Source organism: Trichomonas vaginalis, chromosome IV (assembly GCF_026262505.1).
Source record: "Trichomonas vaginalis G3 chromosome IV, whole genome shotgun sequence".
NCBI classification, from domain to species: Eukaryota; Parabasalia; order Trichomonadida; family Trichomonadidae; genus Trichomonas; species Trichomonas vaginalis.
The window spans coordinates 19,288,353-19,309,063 of NC_067206.1; the positions used below are offsets into that span (position 1 = coordinate 19,288,353).

Here is a 20,711-nt window from a genome sequence, read left to right on the forward strand (position 1 = left end):
TGGTTAAAGAAAGATGAAGAGAATAGGAAGAGAAATGTGAAGTCAGGCAATAGACTCATTGACTTTAACATCGAAGCTTTAGATGAACCAAACAGAGACTACTTACACAAACATTTCGGTAAGGTTTTCATGAGACTCTTAGAGAAGATTAAAATAAACTCCAACAAAGATGGATGGTATGTTATAAACTTGGTGGAAAGTATGAATGTTCTACGTTAAACCTCAATAATATTGGAACATTACTACATCAGCTCTTGAAGGAGAACTTTATATCAGAGATAGAAGCAAATGCTGCAGGTATTGTTGAAATGCACTATGACTTCTTCTTGACAAACATAAAGAATCTTACCGAAATAAAGATGTATGATTTAACAGAATATGAAGGCTTAACGATGTCAGATGTAAAGAAAGGAAAGCCAGAAGCGACCATATAGAGATGAAAGCACACTGACAAATGACCAGAAAGCCATTTTGGAAGCTCTTAAGCAAACAGGAAACCCAGCACTTATAGAAAGCTTTTGGAAAGATAATGGTGAAAAGAAGTTTTATAAGAAGAGAAGCGGTCAGTTCTGGAAGTATCTTTGCACATTACCTATAAATCTTGAACGCTACCAAATCTTCAATGAACTGAACAAAAGAACTGCAACACTTATGACAGAAGACAATTGTTTCGTTTATGCTTGCATTCAGGCTGGAGTAGATGAAGACTATTGACCACATGAGAGAAGTCATTCGTGTTAGAGACTTTCCTCAAAGTAAAGTACAAGAAATTTCTGACGCAACAGGTATAGCATTTAATGTTACCATTGGTTATTTCAATGACTCAAGACATAATGAAATAAAGAGATATATACCAAAAGAATGTGAAACTGCTCGAACTATTGACTTACTTCTTGTTGAAGACCACTACATGCTAAACGAAAGATTACCAATGACAACATATTTCATTCGCAACTATATAGAAATCTTGAAGGAGTGTGGTGGAATGAACATTGAGAAACAGATGAAATTATACAAAGAGAGATGGTAAATACATTGTTCGCATGGATAGAACAACACCGTTATGGGATGTTATGAAAACATTGTGGGAGTGCAAATATTTTGAACCTATTTCTTATGGAGAACTTTTCACATATACGACTGACTTATATAAACAGAACCTTGCACCATTTAAAGATTTGACATATGCTCCAAAGTATTGTGTACAACTGAAGAAGAAAGCAGAGTCAAAAGAAGTAAATAAAGCTAAATGTAAGTTCATTCCTGAGCATGTTTTCTTTGCTGACTTTGAGTGCAGTACCGATGGCTTTCATAAAGCTTTTAACATCTGTTATGACAGTGAAGATGGTTCAGTGAGTGAAAGCATATGGGGTCAGAACTGTGCAACAGAATTTTTGGAACGACTTCCTGACAAGAGTTTAATATATTTCCATAACCTCAGTTATGATATAAACTTCATCTTAAGACACATGACAGAAGTGAAAGGAACTCCCATCATTAAAGGTTCACGAACAATGCAAATAACTGGCTTATATAAAGGAAGGGCAATTATTATAAAAGACTCTTACAGTGTTATAAATAAGAAGCTTAAACTATTTCCTGCTATGTTTAACTTACAAACAGGACCGAAAGAAGTATTTCCATATAACTACTACAGCAGTACTTTGTTAGCAAATGACAACAGAACTGGTGTCATTTCTGAAGCATGTAAGTTTATCCGGGATGCAGATACATTCATGAAAAACATAGATTCCATCAAAGGTTGCAGAATAGATGAGAACCACTTCGACTTAGAAAAATATAGCACGTTTTATTGCAAACAAGATGTAAGAATTTTAAGAGAAGGTTTTGTTAAGTTCCGCAATGACTTATTGAAAGAATTTGATTTAAACGTTTATGACTACGTTAGTATTTGTTCAATTGCTAACAAATTATTTGAGAACAGAGTATACTTCCCGAATGGAAATCTTTATGACCTCTCAAATAAACCAAGAGAATTTATTTCGAGATGTATTCAAGGTGGAAGATGTATGCTGTCAGATAACATGAAACAAAAGAGTAAAGAGAAACTCATTGCTGACTTCGACGCTGTTTCATTATATCCATCCGCTATAGCAAGATTGTATACTTTAGAAGGAATTCCAAAGGTTATGAAGGATGAGATGCTAAGCACAGAGTATCTCATGAGACATTTATTCGATGACGACCAAAAGGAACCCATTGGTGAAAAGTTTATGTCTGGCTTCTTTGTTCTCATTAAGATAACAGAGATTGGAATACATAGACACTTTCCTTTAATAGTTTGTGACCCTGAACTAAATCCAGAACTTAACGTTCCCAGAAGTTCAAACACTTGCTGTTTAATGTATGTTGACCATATAACATTACAAGACCTCATAAAATATCAAGGTGTCAAATGTGAAGTGTTGCAAGGATACTATTACGATGGAAACAGAGATATTAGAATAAGAGATGAAGTAAAGAAGTTGTTTGAGTTAAGGTTAAAGTATAAGAAAGAAGGAAATCCTTTGCAAGAAAATATAAAGCTCATTCTGAACAGTATTTATGGCAAAACTATTCTATCTCCTATTGAGTCAAAAATAACCATAGTAATGACAAAGATGCTATAAGATATGCCATCAGAAACTACAACCATATAGTGAAGTTCGAAGGTTTGGATGGTTCAGATAAAACTATTTTCAAGCTAACGAAAAGCATTTGCAGACACTTTAACTTCTGTCCACTTGGTGTTAACATTCTATCAATGTCGAAGAGAATAATGTGTGAAGTATTCTGTACTGCTGAAGACTTAGGAATGGACATCTTTTATAGCGATACGACAGTATGCATCTCTACAATGAAGATATCCCTCGTTTAGCTGAAGAGTTTGAGAAACGTTATGGAAGAGTTCTCATTGGTAAAAACCTTGGTCAGTTTCATAGTGACTTCGCAGAAATAACACCTGGAAAACAAAGTTTAGCATACAAGTCAATATTTTGTGGAAAGAAGACTTACATAGACTTACTCACGAATGATTTAAATGAAGTTGCATTTCACTGCAGAATGAAAGGCGTGAAGCAAGATGTTATTGCTTTAACCGCTAATGAAATGTTTCCTGACTCTGTTCAGTGTTTCTATGATGAAGATAAAGGTTTAATGGTTCCGCAAGGAAAATTTGACAAAGACTCTGAGTTCAGTGTTATGAAGTTATATAAAGCACTTTATGACGGTCAAGAGATTGGATTTGACTTATGTAAGTCTTCTAGTCCTTGCTTTGCTGAAAAGTTTAACTTCTCATAACGACTAAAACAAGCTTTATTCGTAAGTTGAAGTTCTGAGGTCATTTATTTTTGTCAGCAATGAGGTCATGAATGAGGTCATTTATTTTTGTCAGAAATGAGGTCATTCGTGATAAAAATAAAGCTAGCGTAGATTTTACAATACTGCGATGGTAGAGTTTAAGAGTTGTGTTTCAATGTAGAGACAGTCCTTATGGTCTGGAGGTAAGAACACTGGGCAGTTATGGTCATGAGTGGAGAACATGTCTATCCAAAACTCACGATTGAAGCCAGTTAATTTATAGTATTTAGGGTTAGGAAGTGGTGAAGTTCTTGTATGACCAATGAACTCATTTTCAACTCCCTTACTTAAGTTTGAATATAATATAGCTTGCTTTCTATCCCAAATGCCAGGTGTTACAATCTTTGAAAATTCATTTTTCCTCGGAAGCATTGCATCATAATTGAAAACATTCTTGAAATCATCACTTGGTTCAGAGATTTGAAATCTTATACGTAATGGATTTTCTTTCTTTTTAGCTACTTCATTGAATGGTGAATATATAACAAACTGACAGTCATGTGTTCCATCTTCATTTTCATTAAATTCATAATGAAAGTCTATAAGTTGTGGCTGACTACCTTCTTCTTTCAGTTGTGCAAGAAACTCACGTAAAGGCTGTAAAGTTTGTACTTCAATGTTGAACTTTTTCTCGAACATTTCATTGAAGGAAATCATACATTCTTGTAAAGTTGTATCGTCTTTAAAGTATTTGTATATGTGAATGTTTTGGGCGCTTAAAGACTGTTCGTCATTTTCTATCTCGACTTGAAGTATAAAGTCAACCTTTCTGAAAGCACGTGTTATATACATAGATGTTATGCCAATGTACTTCTCTTCATTTATGTTCACAATCCAGTCTGTTGGAAACTTAAACGTTACTCTGTTCCCCTTTATTTTGACGTCAGGGTTTTCACTACTGAACGCAACAGATAAAGGTATTTGTCTATACATTTAATTCGGATAAAAATAAACCATTTACTCTTTCTTTGCTTCAGCTTCTTTAGCTTTTGTTCTTCCTTTGCTTTTGCTTCTTCTAGCTTTCTTTGCCAGCAAACGTGGGTTCTTTTGTCTTCCAGCAGCTAATGCAGCAAGTTGTTTTTCACTAAGTTTTCTCTTTGGTCTCTCTGGCTTTTGTTCTTGTTTTTGTTCCTTCAGTTCGGATAAAATTTGCTCACGAATTTCTTTCTTCAATGCTTCAACATCTATGACCCCTTGGGTCTTGTCCATATGACTTGTCTGAGTCATTTGACTGCAGATAAAAAACAAAATTAAAACTTTAACCGATGTAAAATGAGCTTGTCAAAATCAGAGCGAGAGTCTATTATATTAAATGACGCAAGAGGAATACAACATCCTTTCTATTACGTAAGTCAGAGTAAAGATGGTAAAATATACGTAAGAAAAAGAAAGGTTCCATTAGCGAATGCAGAAAGCGACAACATTAAGGTGCATGGCAAGGGCGAAGCCCACGAAGCCCATATAAAACCTTCTGTTCAAACCGAGCCACCAAAAGAACCAGAAGAAAAGAAGCCAGATGTACTTTCAATAACGAACCAAGAGCTTATTGCAAAGTTTGTGAATTTCATTGAAAAACAAACCGAGTCAAAGAACCTGACCCACCAGTGAAAGAAGTTGAGACAAAAGAGAATGTACAGTTCATTGAAAATGTCAAGAAACAACTTCCACCACGAATGCCAAGAAGAAGAGTGAGAATAATGAAGTAAATAGATATTTTTATCCGAAGTAAATACATGCAGAACGAACAGTTAAACGAATTTACTCCAGCAGAGCATATTCATCAGATTCGCTCATATTCGATATCATAGACAATGCAGTTCAAATTGGTGACACTAATAGAAAATATTCTGACGCAAAGATTCCATCACAACCTGGAACTGCTAAAGATAACACATGGGTAACATTCAATCTCTCACCTCCTGGTGAAAATATGTTGGACCTTTACAATACATTCATTACGTATAAAATGGAAGGTCAATTTATTGTAGATAAAGAAATTGGTTCAGGTTCCAATAAAACAAACCCACCAGGATTTTGGATTGGTTTCGATGACGCTTTCTATGCAGTTGCTGGATATCAAATCCTTGCAAATGGTCGTATCGTATATTCTCAAGACAACGCAAGAGAAGAAGCATATATAACTTCAAACTCACAAACTACCGAACAAATAAAGAAAGTAGATGTTTTCTCAAAGACTCGACATGAAGATGTATGGAGTCATTCGGGAACATGCAGAACAGGACAAATTGTTAGCGGTCCAATTACAGCAGGAAAATCATTTGATTTTAAGCTTCGTTTAAGAATTCCTGTTAGAAAGTTTTTACCATTAGAAGCTATAAGATTTATTCCTGCATTTGCTGGTAACATTCAGCTTAAAGTAAAGTTCAGTAGCGACGCCTTACAATGCACATCTATATCTGTAAATGATATCATTGCTTTCAATCCAACTCTTAAAGTTGCATTTGCTTCAGATTCAAATCCACCGACAAATAAATTTGTTCCATGGAATGAACCATTCACTTTGATAACGAAGGCAGTAGAAGCTAGTGGAACAGTTACTATTACAACTGTAACCCAGCAACTATTTCGAACAAAGATGGATTTTAATGAATGTTTCATTCATCCAAAGTCATTCTCTTTAGACCCTAACATTTATACAGAACTTGTAGAACATTATACAAACGAGGCTTTATGTTTTCCTGTTAAAGTTATGGATTGGATTCCTATGGACGGTTCATTCTCAAAGAATACAGATAGTTCAAGTGCAACATTTACAGCAGCTTATACGCCTATTAATGTTAAAAGTATTTGGGCACTATTTAGAAAGAAAGACAACTATTATGTTAATTTTGAGAACCCTAAGTTTAAATATCTTCAGCTTTCCATGGGAGCTTATGGAAATATGCCTGCAGAACCTGAAAAATCATATGGACCTGTATTTTATGAAATGGTTGCGAACGCTTGCAATACAAACAATGATATGATTGGATTTAATGAAGATGTTATGAGGTCATTGGTGGATGATGGTAGTGTGGAACATAAATGGGATAGCTATGACAACACACATTTCTTATGTGGTTTTCCAACAGAAGTGGACTTTTGCTTCCAGCAAGGTCAAACATCTACTGCTCCAATAACATACAAATTGTCTGTTAAAGGACCTATTGAACTAGCAACTGAAAATGTACCAAAGCCACTTATTGGATTTATGAGGGATTGTTGCTTTGCCATTCAGGTGCGTGCTAATGGAATCCCAATAATAAGACTTGACGACTATAACTTAGCAACTGACGACAGTGAGGAATAAAGGATGAACGTTTATTTTTAAAGCTTATAAATGAGTTCTTCATCAAGCTCTCGTGAACCTTCACCATCTATGAAACAAACTTTACCAAACGATTATGGAGCACCTATTGAATATTTCTTACGAGCTGCACAATGGCAAAGAGCAGTCTCACCAAGGTTAGGTGTTCCACCAGCTCCTGTCAAAAATAGCATTTGGTCAAGTCCTTATATAAAATATGGTCTCCCACTAGGTTTGCTAGCTACAGCAGGAGCAGTAATGATGTTGAAAAGAAATAAAGCAAATGTTGTAAATAATACTGAAGTAGCTGAAGTTAAACAAACTCCAACACCTTCGCCAAAACCAACGTCAAAACCAACGCCTTCACAAGCAAAACCTTCAATGACTCCTGAACCTATGGAATTACAAACTCCTGTTCAAAAGTCAACTCCAAAACCGACTCCAACATTTAAACCAGAACCTACACCACAAATAAATCGTAAAACTCCTGCGTTTCCTTACTGAAAAAAATAACGTTATTTTTATTTAATATTAAAATTTTTATTTGATTGAAATGACGACTAAAGTCACTGAAGCAATGAAACAAAAGTTTTTGGTAGAATACATTAAATCAGGAATTATTCCAGAAGGTTTTTACATTCATACTATGAAGGATGGTAGAGTTCAGTTTAGAAAGATAAAGCAACCATTAGATAAAGAAGGAATTTTGAGAAAGATTAAACTTCATGAGGACAACATTGCTGAACTTAAGAAGAAGTTAGAAGAGTTGGAGAAAGGAAGAGAGTTATAAAGCAATGAATTCAACAGGGTGAAAAACCAGGTGAAAAAAGAGGTGAGATCTCACCACTTCACCTAAATTTATTTTTGTGCTATGTTTTCATATGTGTGGGAGTGGTGATATCATTAATTTTTAAGTTTATTTTTTATTTTTACTGAAAATTTTTATTTGGATGTAAATGACAGAACAAAAGCAACTCATTCGAATTCCACAGTATAACAAACATACATTTAAACATTTATTCTTCCTTCCTGAGCATAACATGTTCTTTCAAATACATCCGAGACCAGTTGACTTTTCATTGACTGTGTATAAAGATAGAAATAGTTATATCATTAAACCATACGATGACGAAGGTAAGTTATGTAAATTGTACGTTAAGAAGTTAGAGAAAGTTTATGGCTTCAAGTATGACTACAATAGGGTTAACACTGATGATGAAGATATTGAGGAAAATTTATGAGAACATTAGTGAAGTCGTTAGTGAGAACGATAGTGAGAACGATAGTGAGAACGATAGTGAGAACGTTTATTTTTACATTAGTGAGTTCGTTAGTGAAGTGGTTGGCGGCTTTGTAAATATTTAAGGTTAAGTTAGTGTTTGTGTTGTAAAATATACGTTAACGGTTTTGTAAAGTGTCAAATTCACAAGTATTGGGTAAGGAGGCGCGCAGTGCCTCCGTACCCATGACTTGTATACTAACTTTTAATTACAGACCAAATCTATTCAAATTTCTGAATTTTTAATTTTCATTTCAATTTCAAATGGAATTAGAAGAAGAAACTATCTTTACTGTTATGGATCTTTGTAAATTTGGAGTTAAACAAGAAATACAATCACAGTATGGATATGGTGAACGTGTCAGGAAAGAAAGATCTCAGATTTCATTCCACTGCAAATATCCAAAATGTCCTGCACATTTTAATGTTGCAATCTTGGATCAAAATAAATACAAACTAATCAAAATAGTTGAAGAACATGATCATTCCGCCCCAAATGACAAAAGTCAATATTCGTCTGTCTTTTATCGCAAATATTTAGAACATTACTTCCAAACAGATGACAATCAAAGAGCGATAGCACAGCTAAATGCATTCAAAGATCTTGAAATTCCTCTTACAGGTCCGTCCATTCCAGAGATGTACGCTCAAAAACCACGTGCAATCAAACGATTTGCAGAGAGAATACATGCTCTTCAAACTAGATATTCTCCTGACGATGTTGTGTCATTGCAAATCTTTGTTCAGACAGTACAAGAAGAATCTCCAGATGATCTCATTGCATTTGAAGTCTCAGACAATAATATGTGTTTCTATTACGCGCCTTTTGAAGGCAAAGCTTATGCGCATAGTATCAAGACATTTCATATAGACAGCACCTATAAATTGTTGCGATCAAACATTCCATTGTATGCATTTACTGGCAAAATCAAAGATTTTCACATTTTCCCTTTTTTATATTTCTTTTGTCAACCAGACACTTATCAAAACATTCAAGTTTGCGTGTGCGCCTATCTCAGATGGGTAACAATTGAGCCAGAATACATTAGCATGGACTGTGCTCCACAGATAGCTCAAGCAATAGAAGAAAGCATTCCACAAGCTCAAATACTTTGGTGCGGAGTACATGTTCTTCGTGCAATTCTTCGCAAATCAAATAAGTTTTCTTCTCAAGAAAAATTTGAACAATTCTATAATTTGATGAAGGATTTAGTCTTCAAATTAGATGCAGAACATGAGGAAGAAGCAAATGCTGCCTATGATCAAGTTCTGGAGTTGCTCGACACAGATCCAACAGCATCTCAATACTTTAACAGACAATGGCGTTACAACATATCAAGATGGATTGCTCGTGACAGGCGTGAAGGCGACACAACTAACAATATTGCCGAAGCTCATTTTAGAACACTCAAACATGACTATTTTCCTGATCGAAAAAATCTCAGAATTGATGATGTTATTATAGAAATTTATACAAAAGTGATACCATCTTTCGTTATCAAACTCAAAATTGATCAAAATCCAGCAGATGACCGTGTCATTAGGATCATGGAAAAAGCAACTAACGCAGAAATTGATGTAAAAAGACAAAGAAAAATCGAGAGTATTTCAATGCTCAATAGATTGCTCAATGCTGTTAGTGATGACTCAATAGATCCCACTAAAATATATCCTACCTTGAAAGTATTATTGCAAAGAACTCATTTTATTTAATTTTGATTTTAATTTTAGAATAAATTATTAAATTTTAATTCTTTATTTTTTAGGATTGTTAGCTTTGTAAGATTGCTTTCTCACAAGAGAAAACAAGTATAAGGTTTAAGCTGTATGTATTAAAGTTCTAAATATTTGATTTTAAAAAAAATCAAGATTTTAAACTTTAAAGGTATTAATTATGATTATCTTTCTTTAGCTTTACATGCTGTATGCTACTTTTGGAAACTGCTCTATTGTATTAGAATGTTTTTAAATTTTGCACCTAAAAATGCGTAATATTAAAAATTAAGGTATTAATTATGATTATCTTTCTTTAGCTTTACATGCTGTATGCTACTTTTGTCTTTGAGACATTCCATGATTTAAGTTAAGAAGCTTTAAAAAATGCAAAAAAATGTAATAAAGTAAAAAATTCTTAGTATCGATAATCTGAAATATGTTCTTTTCTTAAGCCGCGAGCGAAGCGAGGGGCTTAGTTTCGTAACTTCATACAATCTTTTTTCGAATCTGTTCTTTTCTTAAGCCGCGAGCGAAGCGAGTGGCTTAGTTTCGTAATTTCATACAATTATTTTTCGAATTTCTTCTTTTTGCCAAGCGCGAGCGAAGCGAGTGGCTTTTTATTTTTTAAATTTTTTTTCTTTCTTACTTTTTTTTCCTTACTTACAAATTTGATAGTAACTTACCAAATCTCTCTATCATATAATAATAAATTAATCCATTTTTTGTTTCAAATCTGACACTTTACATTTCTGACATGTAAACCTGTTACTTTTCACTTCACCTCACCGGGCAAGTTTGTGCCCCCTCTTATTACAATAATATGCCACATTCGATTTTGTTTTTAATATAAAATTTTAATATTATTATATTTTATAATATAAAAAATAAATGATCACAATATAAAGACCTTCAAGGATACTGATTTGACACTTTACAAAATTATTTTGACACTTTACAAATTTTAGTTTACAAAATGAACTTTGAGGGCGCCAAAAAACTTGTCACTCTCGAATGTTCAGCTCATACTCAGCTATGTCTTGATATTATTGATGCTATAGAACATGGAGCAAATCGAGTTTTATTGGTTGGCGCTTCAGGTTCAGGAAAATCTCATATCGCAACTCGAATTTTAAAGGGTATCTACAAAGATTATACAACGGTTACAGCGGAAATTGGATATGATGTTCATGAGCGTGAATCAATTCATCAATTAGGCGAAAAAATGGCGACAAAAATTATTTTATTAGAAGAACTATCCGATTTTTCAATGAACAATACCTCTCGTGATCGAAGGTTAACTTGTGCACTTGCAAATATGCTATTTTATCCTGACTTAATAATTGCAACTACTAGAGATAAGTCATCTGTTGATCCTTCCTTACTCAAATACTTCCCATTAGAATTTACTATCAAGCCTCCATCTCTTGACGAACGAAGATCTCTTCTTGAATCAATTTACACAAATAATGAATCTTGTCCTCCACTTGCAAAGCAATTTCACGATACTACTGACAAAGAAAAGCAAAACTACATACTTAGACAGTTTGCTAGTCTTCATCCTTCTGATATTCTCATATCAAAACCTCTCGATGAACAAAAACCATTCTCAAACATCGCCGGCGCCGACAAAATCCTCAAAAAACTAGAATTCCTTGTACTTAAACCACTTACTAACAGAGAAATCTTTACAGACATGGGAGTTCTCCCACCAAGAGGCGTTTTACTTGTTGGACCAAGTGGAGTTGGAAAATCATTAATTGCAAGATCAATTGGCCATGCCTCTCGTGTTTCTTTCTTCGATATCACATGCACAGAGATTATTGCACCAGAAGTAGGTGAAAGCGAGCGTCGTCTTCATTCCATTTTCGAGAGAGCGCGTTCTTCATCTCCAAGTTTGATTTTGTTTGATGATATCGATAGTATTGCTCCTCCAAGAACATTTGGACAAAGTTTAAACGAAGCTGCTGATAGATTATTAACTACTTTGCTAGTAGAAACTGATGGTTTGGTTGGTAGAGATGATGGTGTCATTGTTATGGCTACAACAAGTCGTCTTTCTGCTTTGGATTCCGCAATAACAAGACCAGGAAGATTCGATTACATCATTGACATAAATCTGCCAAATGATGAAGAAAGAGGTGAAATGTTCGATTTATTCGCAAAGGGAGTACCAATAGAGAATATCGGTGAAGCAAAGAAATATGTTGTTGAATCAACAAATGGAAGAACTGGTGCTGATATAGAAGGAATTGTTAGAGAAGCGGCAATGATAGAATTGAGGGAAAATATTGATTCAAAAGTTATCACGATTGATGCATTTAAACAGGCTTTGGAACCATATAAGATCAAGGACACAATAAGTAAGAAAGGACCATTGACATTCGCTAAACCAAAGTCTCAGATAAAGAAAGGAAAAATGCATTTTGTTTAATTTTTTTGTATAAATTTTTTATAGAGTTTATAAAGTCCATAATGACAATTGATTTTTTTTTTCGAAACTGTAATAAACAGAAATTCATCAAAAGTGACAGCTCTCAATTTTTTGACATTTGTAAATTCTAAATTGAATGAGAAAAATGAAATAATACTAAGCATAATACAATATTCTAGATTTAATTATAATTAGGAAAAAGTTAGTTTTGAGAGTACTTTTCATAGGCATATAGAATGAAATCTTCTGAAAAATAATATCACATAAACTCATATTATTTTCTAATATATAACTATTTTATATAAAAATCAAATTCAATGATCTTAAAAGCGAAGGATAAACCTCAAAATTTACGAATATAATGAGTGGGAATATAATGCTTATCTATCATAAAACCATATGAAATATTAATTTTTGCTTTACGCCTAATTTTTGACGACAATTAGCAAAAAATGTTAAATGTTAACACTCAGTCCATTTGAATATGAAAAATAAAATTGACTTTGATTAAATGTTTTTATTTATCATGCAATTCTTCTTGCGACCAAAGATTTGAATAAAAGTTCAAAAAATAAGATAGCTTAAAAAATAATATACGGTAGTGTTTACTAATAGATGAATAGTATATAAATTCTATTAAAATGGATTTGATCCAAAAAAATATATAAAATTTGATCATAAATAAAATCGTTTTAAATTACTTCTTCATTTAAATTACCCAGATTTTCCTTACTTTTACCACTCCCCATGTAATTTCTGGGGAAAACGATAATTCATTTTTTTATGGATGAATAGATCGTTTTCCTAGAAAGGACCTCATATCTCTGGCTAAAAAGAGTGTCAGATCCTAAATAGGTTATTGATCTAGTGTACAAATCCAATAAAAAGCCTATTTTTTTGGCTTTTTTGGTGCTCATTTTTTCGAAGATCTACATGAATATGGGGAAACCATCGGATTTTTTTGGTTAACCCACATCTTCATGTAGTCTGGACTATCTTTCCTCGAAGGACCTCTTTACGGGTGTAAAAACTCATAAAGTTCTCAAAAGATTCATTCTCGATCTCCATGCTGAAAGAATTTACAATAAAAAAGAGAGCTACGCATCAAACTACAGCCATAAATGAACTGAACCCCTAAAGCTCAGCTCTTAGTTTATCAAAAACGTCGAAATCCTTCTCATTGCAATCAAATTTTCTCAATAACTCATAAGAAAAATCGAATTTTGATTAAGCCGATGTTATAGGTATCACAAATACTACAAACTTGAGCAATATCGAAATTGCCAGCAAAAGTTTGAAATTGCATTGCTCATATTTGTTTTGTAAACTAAAAATCTGCTTATATTATTCATTAATTTTTTATATATTATTCATATACTTTAATAAAAACAATACTATTTCACCTTAAAAATGAATTTCATAAGTCAATATTATTTTTTTGAAAATGTATCAATTTTTCGATTAAAACAACATGAGAATAAAATTTACGCAAAATTATTTTAAAAAATGGTTTTAAAAATTTACAATTGATTAAGAATAAGATTGCAAGAAGTTTTGAAGTTTAATTTTAAGAAAAAAAATTCGGATATTATTCATGGATCTAAGTAATCTGATATTTGAGTATCGGCACTATGCATAAAACATATATTTATAGTTTTTTTGGAGTTTTATGATTTTAAATATATTCAAATTTGGCAATCCAATATATTTTTAAAAAATAGGTAAATAAAAATAGATTACATATGCAGCAGATTTAGAACATGAAACAAATCTTATAGTGACCCAAAAAAAATTCATGATCCAAAAAAGAAAAAAATTGGCAAAATGGGAATCAAAATTTGGCATAATGAATAATTATGTCGGATGTTTACACTACGCTACACAGGCAGTTCGAAAAATACCCTTGGTGGTTCTATTTAATAGCTAGTCCCAACGATAGGCGGTGTCCCCAGCTTTAGAGAGGTGGTAAAAATAAGGCAAATCTGGGTATAACAATTATTTTTGGTTTTATATTTTTTTGGATCAAATCCATTTTAATAGAATTTATATACTATTCATCTATTAGTAAACACTACCGTATATTATTTTAAGCTATCTTATTTTTTGAAACTTTTATTCAAATCTTTGGTCGCAAGAAGAATTGCATGATAAATAAAAACATTTAATCAAGTCAATTTTATTTTTCATATTCAAATGGACTGAGTGTTAACATTTAACATTTTTTGCTAATTGTCGTCAAAAATTAGGCGTAAAGCAAAAATTAATATTTCATATGGTTTTATGATAGATAAGCATTATATTCCCACTCATTATATTCGTAAATTTTGAGGTTATCCTTCGCTTTTAAGATCATTGAATTTGATTTTTATATAAAATAGTTATATATTAGAAAATAATATGAGTTTATGTGATATTATTTTTCAGAAGATTTTGTGTTCTTCTTCAAAATTTTATTTTTTTATTAAAAAGAATCTTTACAAAATATACATTTACTTTAATTAATATTTAAAAACGTGCTCTATCAAAAGTTCCAAAAATTCAATATTTTAGCTTTTCTGAGGTGTCACTTTTGATGAATTTCTGTTTACAACAAAACTGAGCTTTATTCAGAAATGAAATGAATAATACAAAAATGGAATTTAATTTTAGGATAAAAGACTATTATAATATAGTTTCATATAGAGATTATGTATGATATTATGAATATATCAATTTACAGAATACAAAATTATTGTTCAATAAGACTCTTTAATGAAATGTTGATATTTTCTTATTTGATTTGTAATCATAGTAGCTTTCTAGAATAATAAAAATACCAAAATAAGATATAATTTAATATAAGATGAGGAAAACCAAAGAATTGTCTATTGGGTTACATGAGTCTAAGGACACTGTGATGAGAAATTTGACGCCTACTTTAACCCAATATATATAGTATGAAAACAGAACATACAAAGATTAATCAATACACATAATTTCATGATCCTATAACAATTGCTATTCATTTTCATACAGTTATTATATTCAATTTTAAGCTCTATAAAGAAGCTTTGAAGCTTCAACGAATTTTTAAACGTGCATGAATGATGATTCAACTTTATCAGCCGAGGATTCAAGGCTAGTTCAACCAAAACTGAATCCACCGGTTCCTATAGCTGAAAATCCTAAAGTTATTATCACCCCTATATCAAGTTCGCCATTTCCACCTTTTTCACATTTATTTTTCTCGATTACAAAAGCAATAAATCTTCATTCTTGCTCACAAAGAAAAGTATTTCCTAGATTACGTATAAATGCAGCATTAAACATGATAGATTGTCCAGATGTTTGGTGCAGTAATACAGAAGCCATTTTTAATGCAGCATATGCATTGGATTTTTCAGGATTATCTAATCTATCACTTACAAATTCCATTCCTGTTATAGAATTTCATAAAAAATACCCACATAAAACAGAATTTTTCGGATACTGCACTTGCGATCTTAAAATTCAAAAGACAGTTGAGATTGATGGCAAGAAACTCTCTATTATCGCTTTAAACAAAGAATACCAAATTAACGACATTGGAAGCAAAAATGTAATTGGATCAGTATTTCTTAGTATTGGATTAGGCTATATAAATCATAGAGATGTGTTCGATCCAAACTCTCCAAATTACTGCCAAATTCAAACTCCTCCACCTATACAAGTTTGTAAACCTGCCAAAAAGCCTATTAAAGTAAAGAAAAATCAGAAAAAGAACAAAAGAAGAAGACCAAAACGTAAATACGATTATTACTATAGCGATGATTATTATTACTCAGATTATAGCGATTATAGTGATGACTGGGAAGAACAAGCCGTTAAAAACGGTTGGTTACGACCAGGAACAAAAATCGACTGGAAAGAAAAAGCAAAAACAGAAGGATGGGCTCCACCAGAAATTGTTGCGAAATATTCTGTTGACACATCATGCAATTTACTTGCTTCTTCTCTAGTCAATATATCAGTACAAGCAATTGATGTTCCAATGCTTGCTGGTGAATTATCCAACGTTAGTAAAATTAATTCATCAAATTCATCTCCATCAAAGCCCGATCTTGAGAAGGAAGAAGCAACAAATGATATACAAAAGTATCTTGATATGCTTCAAGCTGAAGAAGAAGCTACAGAAAAACAAAACCAATCTCATTTAAGTTATCACGAAGAAGATATATTCTCAAGGGTTAGTGAGAACAACCCACCAGAGTCAAATCTGTTTTCTACATCACGAGAAGAAGAATCACATTATAGCAATAATAAATCGAATTTATCTTCTAAAAACGACATCAATGACTTCGAAAAACTCAATGACTCCGACAAACTCGATCCTCTTATTCAATCAGATCGATCAACAAAATCAAATAAGTCAAATAAGTCTAATAACTCCAAAAAATCAACGAAATCCTCTATAATTAATGCAGTATCAGATGATTTCGATGAACTTGATCTTACTTCTAAATCAAATACCCTTAGAACAAGTCAGACAGATCAACTTGGAAAATCTGATAAAATTAACAGTATGAAACCAACTGATAATCAGACAATTTCTGGACTTACTCCTACAAATGATAAATTTGCCGAACTTTCTGCATCAAGTACTCAAAAATCTCTTGATCTTTCAATCAAATCTAATAAGAGCAGCAAAGCTGATAATCAAGATGACCTTATAAATACAAGTAACTCAAATAAATCCAATAAATCAGTTCAAAATGACCTTATCAATACAAATAAATCTGATAAATCCAATAAATCAGCTCAAAATAATAATTTTGATACAAAATTAGATTCTGATAAGTTATCAGACTCTATTAAATCATTTAAATCAGATAATTCCCTTAAACAAGATAGACCAACGACAAATACTGATAATTCACTTCAAAAGAGCAAACCAATTGATTCAACTTTATCAGATTCTGATTCAGATATTCCTCAAGGCCAGATTCTTCGAAAGTCGAAAGAGATTCTTGGCGGTGATGATGAAGAAGAGGAAGAAGAAGATTCACTCGTAACTCCTGAAACAATTGAGAAATTTAAGAAGAAAATTGATGATCTTAGAAACCAAATAGGGGATGATGAAGAAGAGGAAGAGGAAGATGATTTTGTTAGTAAAGATGATATACTTGCTATTCTTGATAAAATAGCAGCAGGAAAAGAAGAAGAAGAAACAAAAGAAAATCAAACAAAATCAAATTTGAGCAACATCGAAGGACAATCAAAATCAATTATAGGTGTAGAACAGGAGCCTGAATTCAGCGTATTAAGTGACGAAGATATTTAATTGTAAAAATTATTTGTTTTTATTGTTTTTAATTAATTTACTTTTTAGATGTATTTGTTGAAATTAAATCTCCCTAAAAATGGCCTGAAAACGTATTAGCTAATACAAGCAAGATTAACTAATGAATTTATCCATATAAAACTCATCTCCAATCTCGTTTGCAAAGCGAATAAGCTTCAGTTCATATTTGAGTGTCAAAAAGGTGAGGATATAAAGGGGAGAGTATCTCCAAGTCACCCAGTTTAGTTAACTTAACACTTACCTTCATCTGGAATTAACTCAAAGCTACCTAAAAAGGCTGATAATTCAAGCATCCTGTTTCAAAAGAAGAATTTATGTTTACAAATGTCAAATTGGCAAAAAAAAATTAAAAAATGTTTTTGAGTCTGATTTTATATACGGCCTTTGATTATTCGAATCAAAGAGATGATTTTTCTAGCAGAATTGTATCAGACTATCAAACAGATTACGAATATTCTGATTTTGAAGAGAGTTCTTATTACGAATATTCAGATGAAAACGAAGAGTCAAGTTATGATGAAATAATGGCCGAATCTCATCATAAATTTTCCAATAGAAATGATTCTGATCATGATGGAGAAACTATTTCCAACGATATCAACGAACCAGTCTATTATTACAACGATTACTTCTTTGATGATCTAGAACGAAACGACAATAATGCTAAAGCTGATAAGCTTTAAAGTATTTTATAAATTGTTTGTAAATAAAAAGTTTTTAATAATATTTATAAAATTTAATCAATATAATGCAGTTTTTGTTAATTATCTTTATATTTCTTATCTCAATAAGAAGAATATTTAATCCGCTGAGTTATGAAAGAAACAATAGGAAACCACAATTGAATGGAATGACTTCAAAGTATGTAGCCAACAATTTACACAAGAGAAGGAATTCCGTTCGATGATGCACTCGATGCTATCAACACAAAGTTATATTCACAGTATGAAAAACTCATAACAAGTGCGGAAACGATGATAGAGAAGATTTTCAAGCATCTACTCAAGAAAATGCTCGTTTGACAGATGCGTTTCAAGAACTCTCAAATGGAATGGAACCGCTTCAAAAAGAACTTCATAAAGTCATCGGCAACCAATGTTTTACCTCCTTTGAAGAAACAAAGAGATGCTGTTGATGCAGTTCCTCAAGTTCATCCTGACGCAAAACCCAAGTCTAAACAGGCAAATGGACATTTGAAGTTAGTAATGAACAGGAACCAAAAGATGCTCAAAGCTAACCAAGGACTCTTGAAAGGTGTCGATGGACATTACTACATGAGAGACACAATTCAAGATGGTTCACAACCTCCAGAAAAATCCAAGTCTGCAATGTCTTATCAGGAAAATTCGTTGTCGCAATCATACGACTCTCAGAGATAAATACCGGTTGGCAGATCAAAGCCTAATGAATAACTCCTCAGGCTTTGAATATGATTAGAGAAAAGACACCTGTTGATCAATCGAATTAATTCTGATTTTTTTATTTTAGTGTTTGTTGTCATTTAATTTTTTATGTTGGCCAGATTTCAGCCTTCTAGCACCATAATGTATTCCCTTTAAAGGAGGAGCAAAAAAAATTGAAATTTTATGGTATCTTTTATATGAATTTGATCCTTATAATTTGGACTTTAAATATAATATTTTATGTTTTCGTCTTCATGTTGTTCTTGAAATACTTTGAATTTGCTGAATTTGAAATACTCTTCATAAAATTCCTTCTTGGGACAAATTTTTGGGATGCCTTCAAAATAGGTATTTTTTACATGCGTACAAATAAGTTGTGGATCAAGAAGTCCTAATTACGAGATCGATATCTTCTTCTAGATTGTTAAGATCTTCCTCAAGGCTATTGTTGGCGAATCTTTCTCGAGATCAGGACCCACTTAAGCACCTTTTAATGAACTCTATTTGACCACTGATCTGAGGTTTTGATCGTTCCTGGCTAGTTAAATCCTTATTTGTAATATGTGTAATGTGCTATTTAATAATTTCCTAATTCGAGTCTCTTTATTGTTTCGATGGCATTGTTATTCATAATTTTATAACTCTGACATGTCTCAAGGACTTGTTCAGAATTATACTTATATTGCTGCTCATTTTAAAGAATACATTGATGAGGATAAGGCTCTTGACATTTTTGAACTAGAAGACATCGGAAAGATCTTAAACGAAGCAATGTTATCTCCGAATGACTTCAATAAACTTCTTCAGCAATTATCATCCAAATTTAGCGCAATACAAATATACAAATACACCCGAAATGCTACAATTCCTATTAATAGTCTTCAAGATTCAATATCAACACTAAAATCAATTCAAAAATACATGAAGCTAAGATTGATCGATGGTGTAATTGACCATATGAATTATATACAGAACGAAATGTCGAATTATACAAAGAAGCTTGAAAAATTTCAATCAGAGTTAAATATGGTCCAAACCCAAAACCAAAACTATGAAAAAGAAATACAATCTCTTAAATACCAAATTGAAGATAAAAAAAGAGAAATTTCTGAAATTAAAGATGAAAATGATATTCCAAAAGTAATTTTATCAAAAATTACTGAACTAAAGAATTCAGATGATTTCGAAAGTATTTACAACTTTGTTGACGGACTTTCAGGAATAGGAAATCAAAAAATGATGGAAAAAGCATATGAAGAAGGTCTTTGGCAAAAGATAAACAAAAAATTATGATAATAATGTTCTTCATGAAGCATCTGAAAGAGGAAATCTAAGACTTGTTAAATCTCTCATTGAATTTGGCTGTAAAAAAGACACAAAGAATAACCATGAATCAGATCTACTCAATATAGCATCATCTAATGGTCATCTCGAAGTAATTAAATATCTTATCTCTATTGGTGCTGATAAAGAAGCAAAGAATGTTATTGGATATACTCCACTCATTTGGGCATCAATAAAAGGTCATCTTGAAGTAGTTAAATATCTTATCTCTATTGGTGCTGATAAAGAAGCAAAGGATAATAAAGAATATACTCCACTCATTTGGGCATCAGAATTTGGTCAACTTGAAGTTGTTAAATATCTTATATCTGTTGGTGCTAATAAAGAAGCAAAGCAACAATTTGGATATACATCACTCTATGTGGCATCACGTTGGGGAAGTATTGATGTAGTTAAATATCTCATCTCTATTGGTGCCGATAAAGAAGTAAAGGATATTAGTGGAGAAACTCCACTATTTACTGCATCAAAGTTTGGATGTTTTGAAGTAGTTAAATATCTGATCTCAGTTGGAGCTGATATCGAAGTGAAGAATAGTGATGGAAATACGCCAC

General features: G+C 32.3%; 12 protein-coding genes and 1 pseudogene across 13 annotated transcripts, besides 7 other annotated features; 12 read left to right on the plus strand and 1 right to left on the minus strand.

Moving 5' to 3' along the window:
• Window positions 1–8,147: part of a mobile genetic element that runs on past the window's edge.
• Window positions 1,470–2,304, plus strand: TVAGG3_0127500 (organellar and viral DNA polymerase type B; the record flags this gene model as incomplete). The annotated part of the gene is made up of 1 exon (XM_051223809.1): window positions 1,470–2,304. A coding segment is annotated over one exon (835 nt), but the record flags the coding sequence as incomplete, so codon positions are not given.
• TVAGG3_0127510 (uncharacterized protein) lies at window positions 3,644–3,999 on the minus strand (the record flags this gene model as incomplete). The annotated part of the gene is made up of 1 exon (XM_051223810.1): window positions 3,644–3,999. A coding segment is annotated over one exon (356 nt), but the record flags the coding sequence as incomplete, so codon positions are not given.
• Window positions 4,615–5,063, plus strand: TVAGG3_0127520 (annotated as a pseudogene). Its single transcript has one exon. A coding segment is annotated over exon 1 (449 nt).
• TVAGG3_0127530 (uncharacterized protein) lies at window positions 5,327–6,202 on the plus strand (the record flags this gene model as incomplete). The annotated part of the gene is made up of 1 exon (XM_051223811.1): window positions 5,327–6,202. A coding segment is annotated over one exon (876 nt), but the record flags the coding sequence as incomplete, so codon positions are not given.
• On the plus strand, window positions 6,245–6,667 carry TVAGG3_0127540 (uncharacterized protein; the record flags this gene model as incomplete). The annotated part of the gene is made up of 1 exon (XM_051223812.1): window positions 6,245–6,667. One exon carries the CDS (start codon window positions 6,245–6,247, stop codon window positions 6,665–6,667), a length of 423 nt encoding a protein of 140 aa, XP_051108798.1.
• Window positions 6,698–7,168, plus strand: TVAGG3_0127550 (repellent protein 1 family; the record flags this gene model as incomplete). The annotated part of the gene is made up of 1 exon (XM_001316948.1): window positions 6,698–7,168. The coding sequence occupies one exon, from the start codon at window positions 6,698–6,700 to the stop codon at window positions 7,166–7,168; it is 471 nt and encodes a 156-aa protein (XP_001316983.1).
• On the plus strand, window positions 7,218–7,454 carry TVAGG3_0127560 (uncharacterized protein; the record flags this gene model as incomplete). Its single annotated transcript, XM_001316947.1, has 1 exon — window positions 7,218–7,454. The coding sequence occupies one exon, from the start codon at window positions 7,218–7,220 to the stop codon at window positions 7,452–7,454; it is 237 nt and encodes a 78-aa protein (XP_001316982.1).
• Window positions 7,455–8,147: a terminal%2Cinverted (terminal inverted repeat of Maverick-1A transposon ID:TVAGG3_0127420).
• Window positions 8,148–10,464: a mobile genetic element.
• On the plus strand, window positions 8,208–9,656 carry TVAGG3_0127580 (MULE transposase domain-containing protein; the record flags this gene model as incomplete). Its single annotated transcript, XM_001316946.2, has 1 exon — window positions 8,208–9,656. One exon carries the CDS (start codon window positions 8,208–8,210, stop codon window positions 9,654–9,656), a length of 1,449 nt encoding a protein of 482 aa, XP_001316981.2.
• A 168-nt stretch (window positions 10,465–10,632) lies between the features above and the next one.
• Window positions 10,633–12,090, plus strand: TVAGG3_0127590 (ATP binding; the record flags this gene model as incomplete). Its single annotated transcript, XM_001316945.1, has 1 exon — window positions 10,633–12,090. The coding sequence occupies one exon, from the start codon at window positions 10,633–10,635 to the stop codon at window positions 12,088–12,090; it is 1,458 nt and encodes a 485-aa protein (XP_001316980.1).
• Window positions 12,091–12,160: 70 nt separating this feature from the next.
• Window positions 12,161–12,197: a mobile genetic element.
• Window positions 12,161–12,197: a terminal%2Cinverted (terminal inverted repeat of Banshee-A3 transposon ID:TVAGG3_0127600).
• Window positions 12,198–14,644: 2,447 nt separating this feature from the next.
• Window positions 14,645–14,682: a mobile genetic element.
• Window positions 14,645–14,682: a terminal%2Cinverted (terminal inverted repeat of Banshee-A3 transposon ID:TVAGG3_0127610).
• A 487-nt stretch (window positions 14,683–15,169) lies between these two features.
• TVAGG3_0127620 (uncharacterized protein) lies at window positions 15,170–17,700 on the plus strand (the record flags this gene model as incomplete). Its single annotated transcript, XM_001316944.1, has 1 exon — window positions 15,170–17,389. One exon carries the CDS (start codon window positions 15,170–15,172, stop codon window positions 17,387–17,389), a length of 2,220 nt encoding a protein of 739 aa, XP_001316979.1.
• A 63-nt stretch (window positions 17,701–17,763) lies between these two features.
• Window positions 17,764–18,346, plus strand: TVAGG3_0127630 (uncharacterized protein; the record flags this gene model as incomplete). Its single annotated transcript, XM_001316943.1, has 1 exon — window positions 17,764–18,093. The coding sequence occupies one exon, from the start codon at window positions 17,764–17,766 to the stop codon at window positions 18,091–18,093; it is 330 nt and encodes a 109-aa protein (XP_001316978.1).
• An 89-nt stretch (window positions 18,347–18,435) lies between these two features.
• On the plus strand, window positions 18,436–18,789 carry TVAGG3_0127640 (uncharacterized protein; the record flags this gene model as incomplete). The annotated part of the gene is made up of 1 exon (XM_001316942.1): window positions 18,436–18,789. The coding sequence occupies one exon, from the start codon at window positions 18,436–18,438 to the stop codon at window positions 18,787–18,789; it is 354 nt and encodes a 117-aa protein (XP_001316977.1).
• Window positions 18,790–19,461: 672 nt separating this feature from the next.
• Window positions 19,462–20,106, plus strand: TVAGG3_0127650 (nerve growth factor signaling pathway; the record flags this gene model as incomplete). The annotated part of the gene is made up of 1 exon (XM_001316941.1): window positions 19,462–20,106. One exon carries the CDS (start codon window positions 19,462–19,464, stop codon window positions 20,104–20,106), a length of 645 nt encoding a protein of 214 aa, XP_001316976.1.
• Window positions 20,107–20,711: the final 605 nt, after the last annotated feature.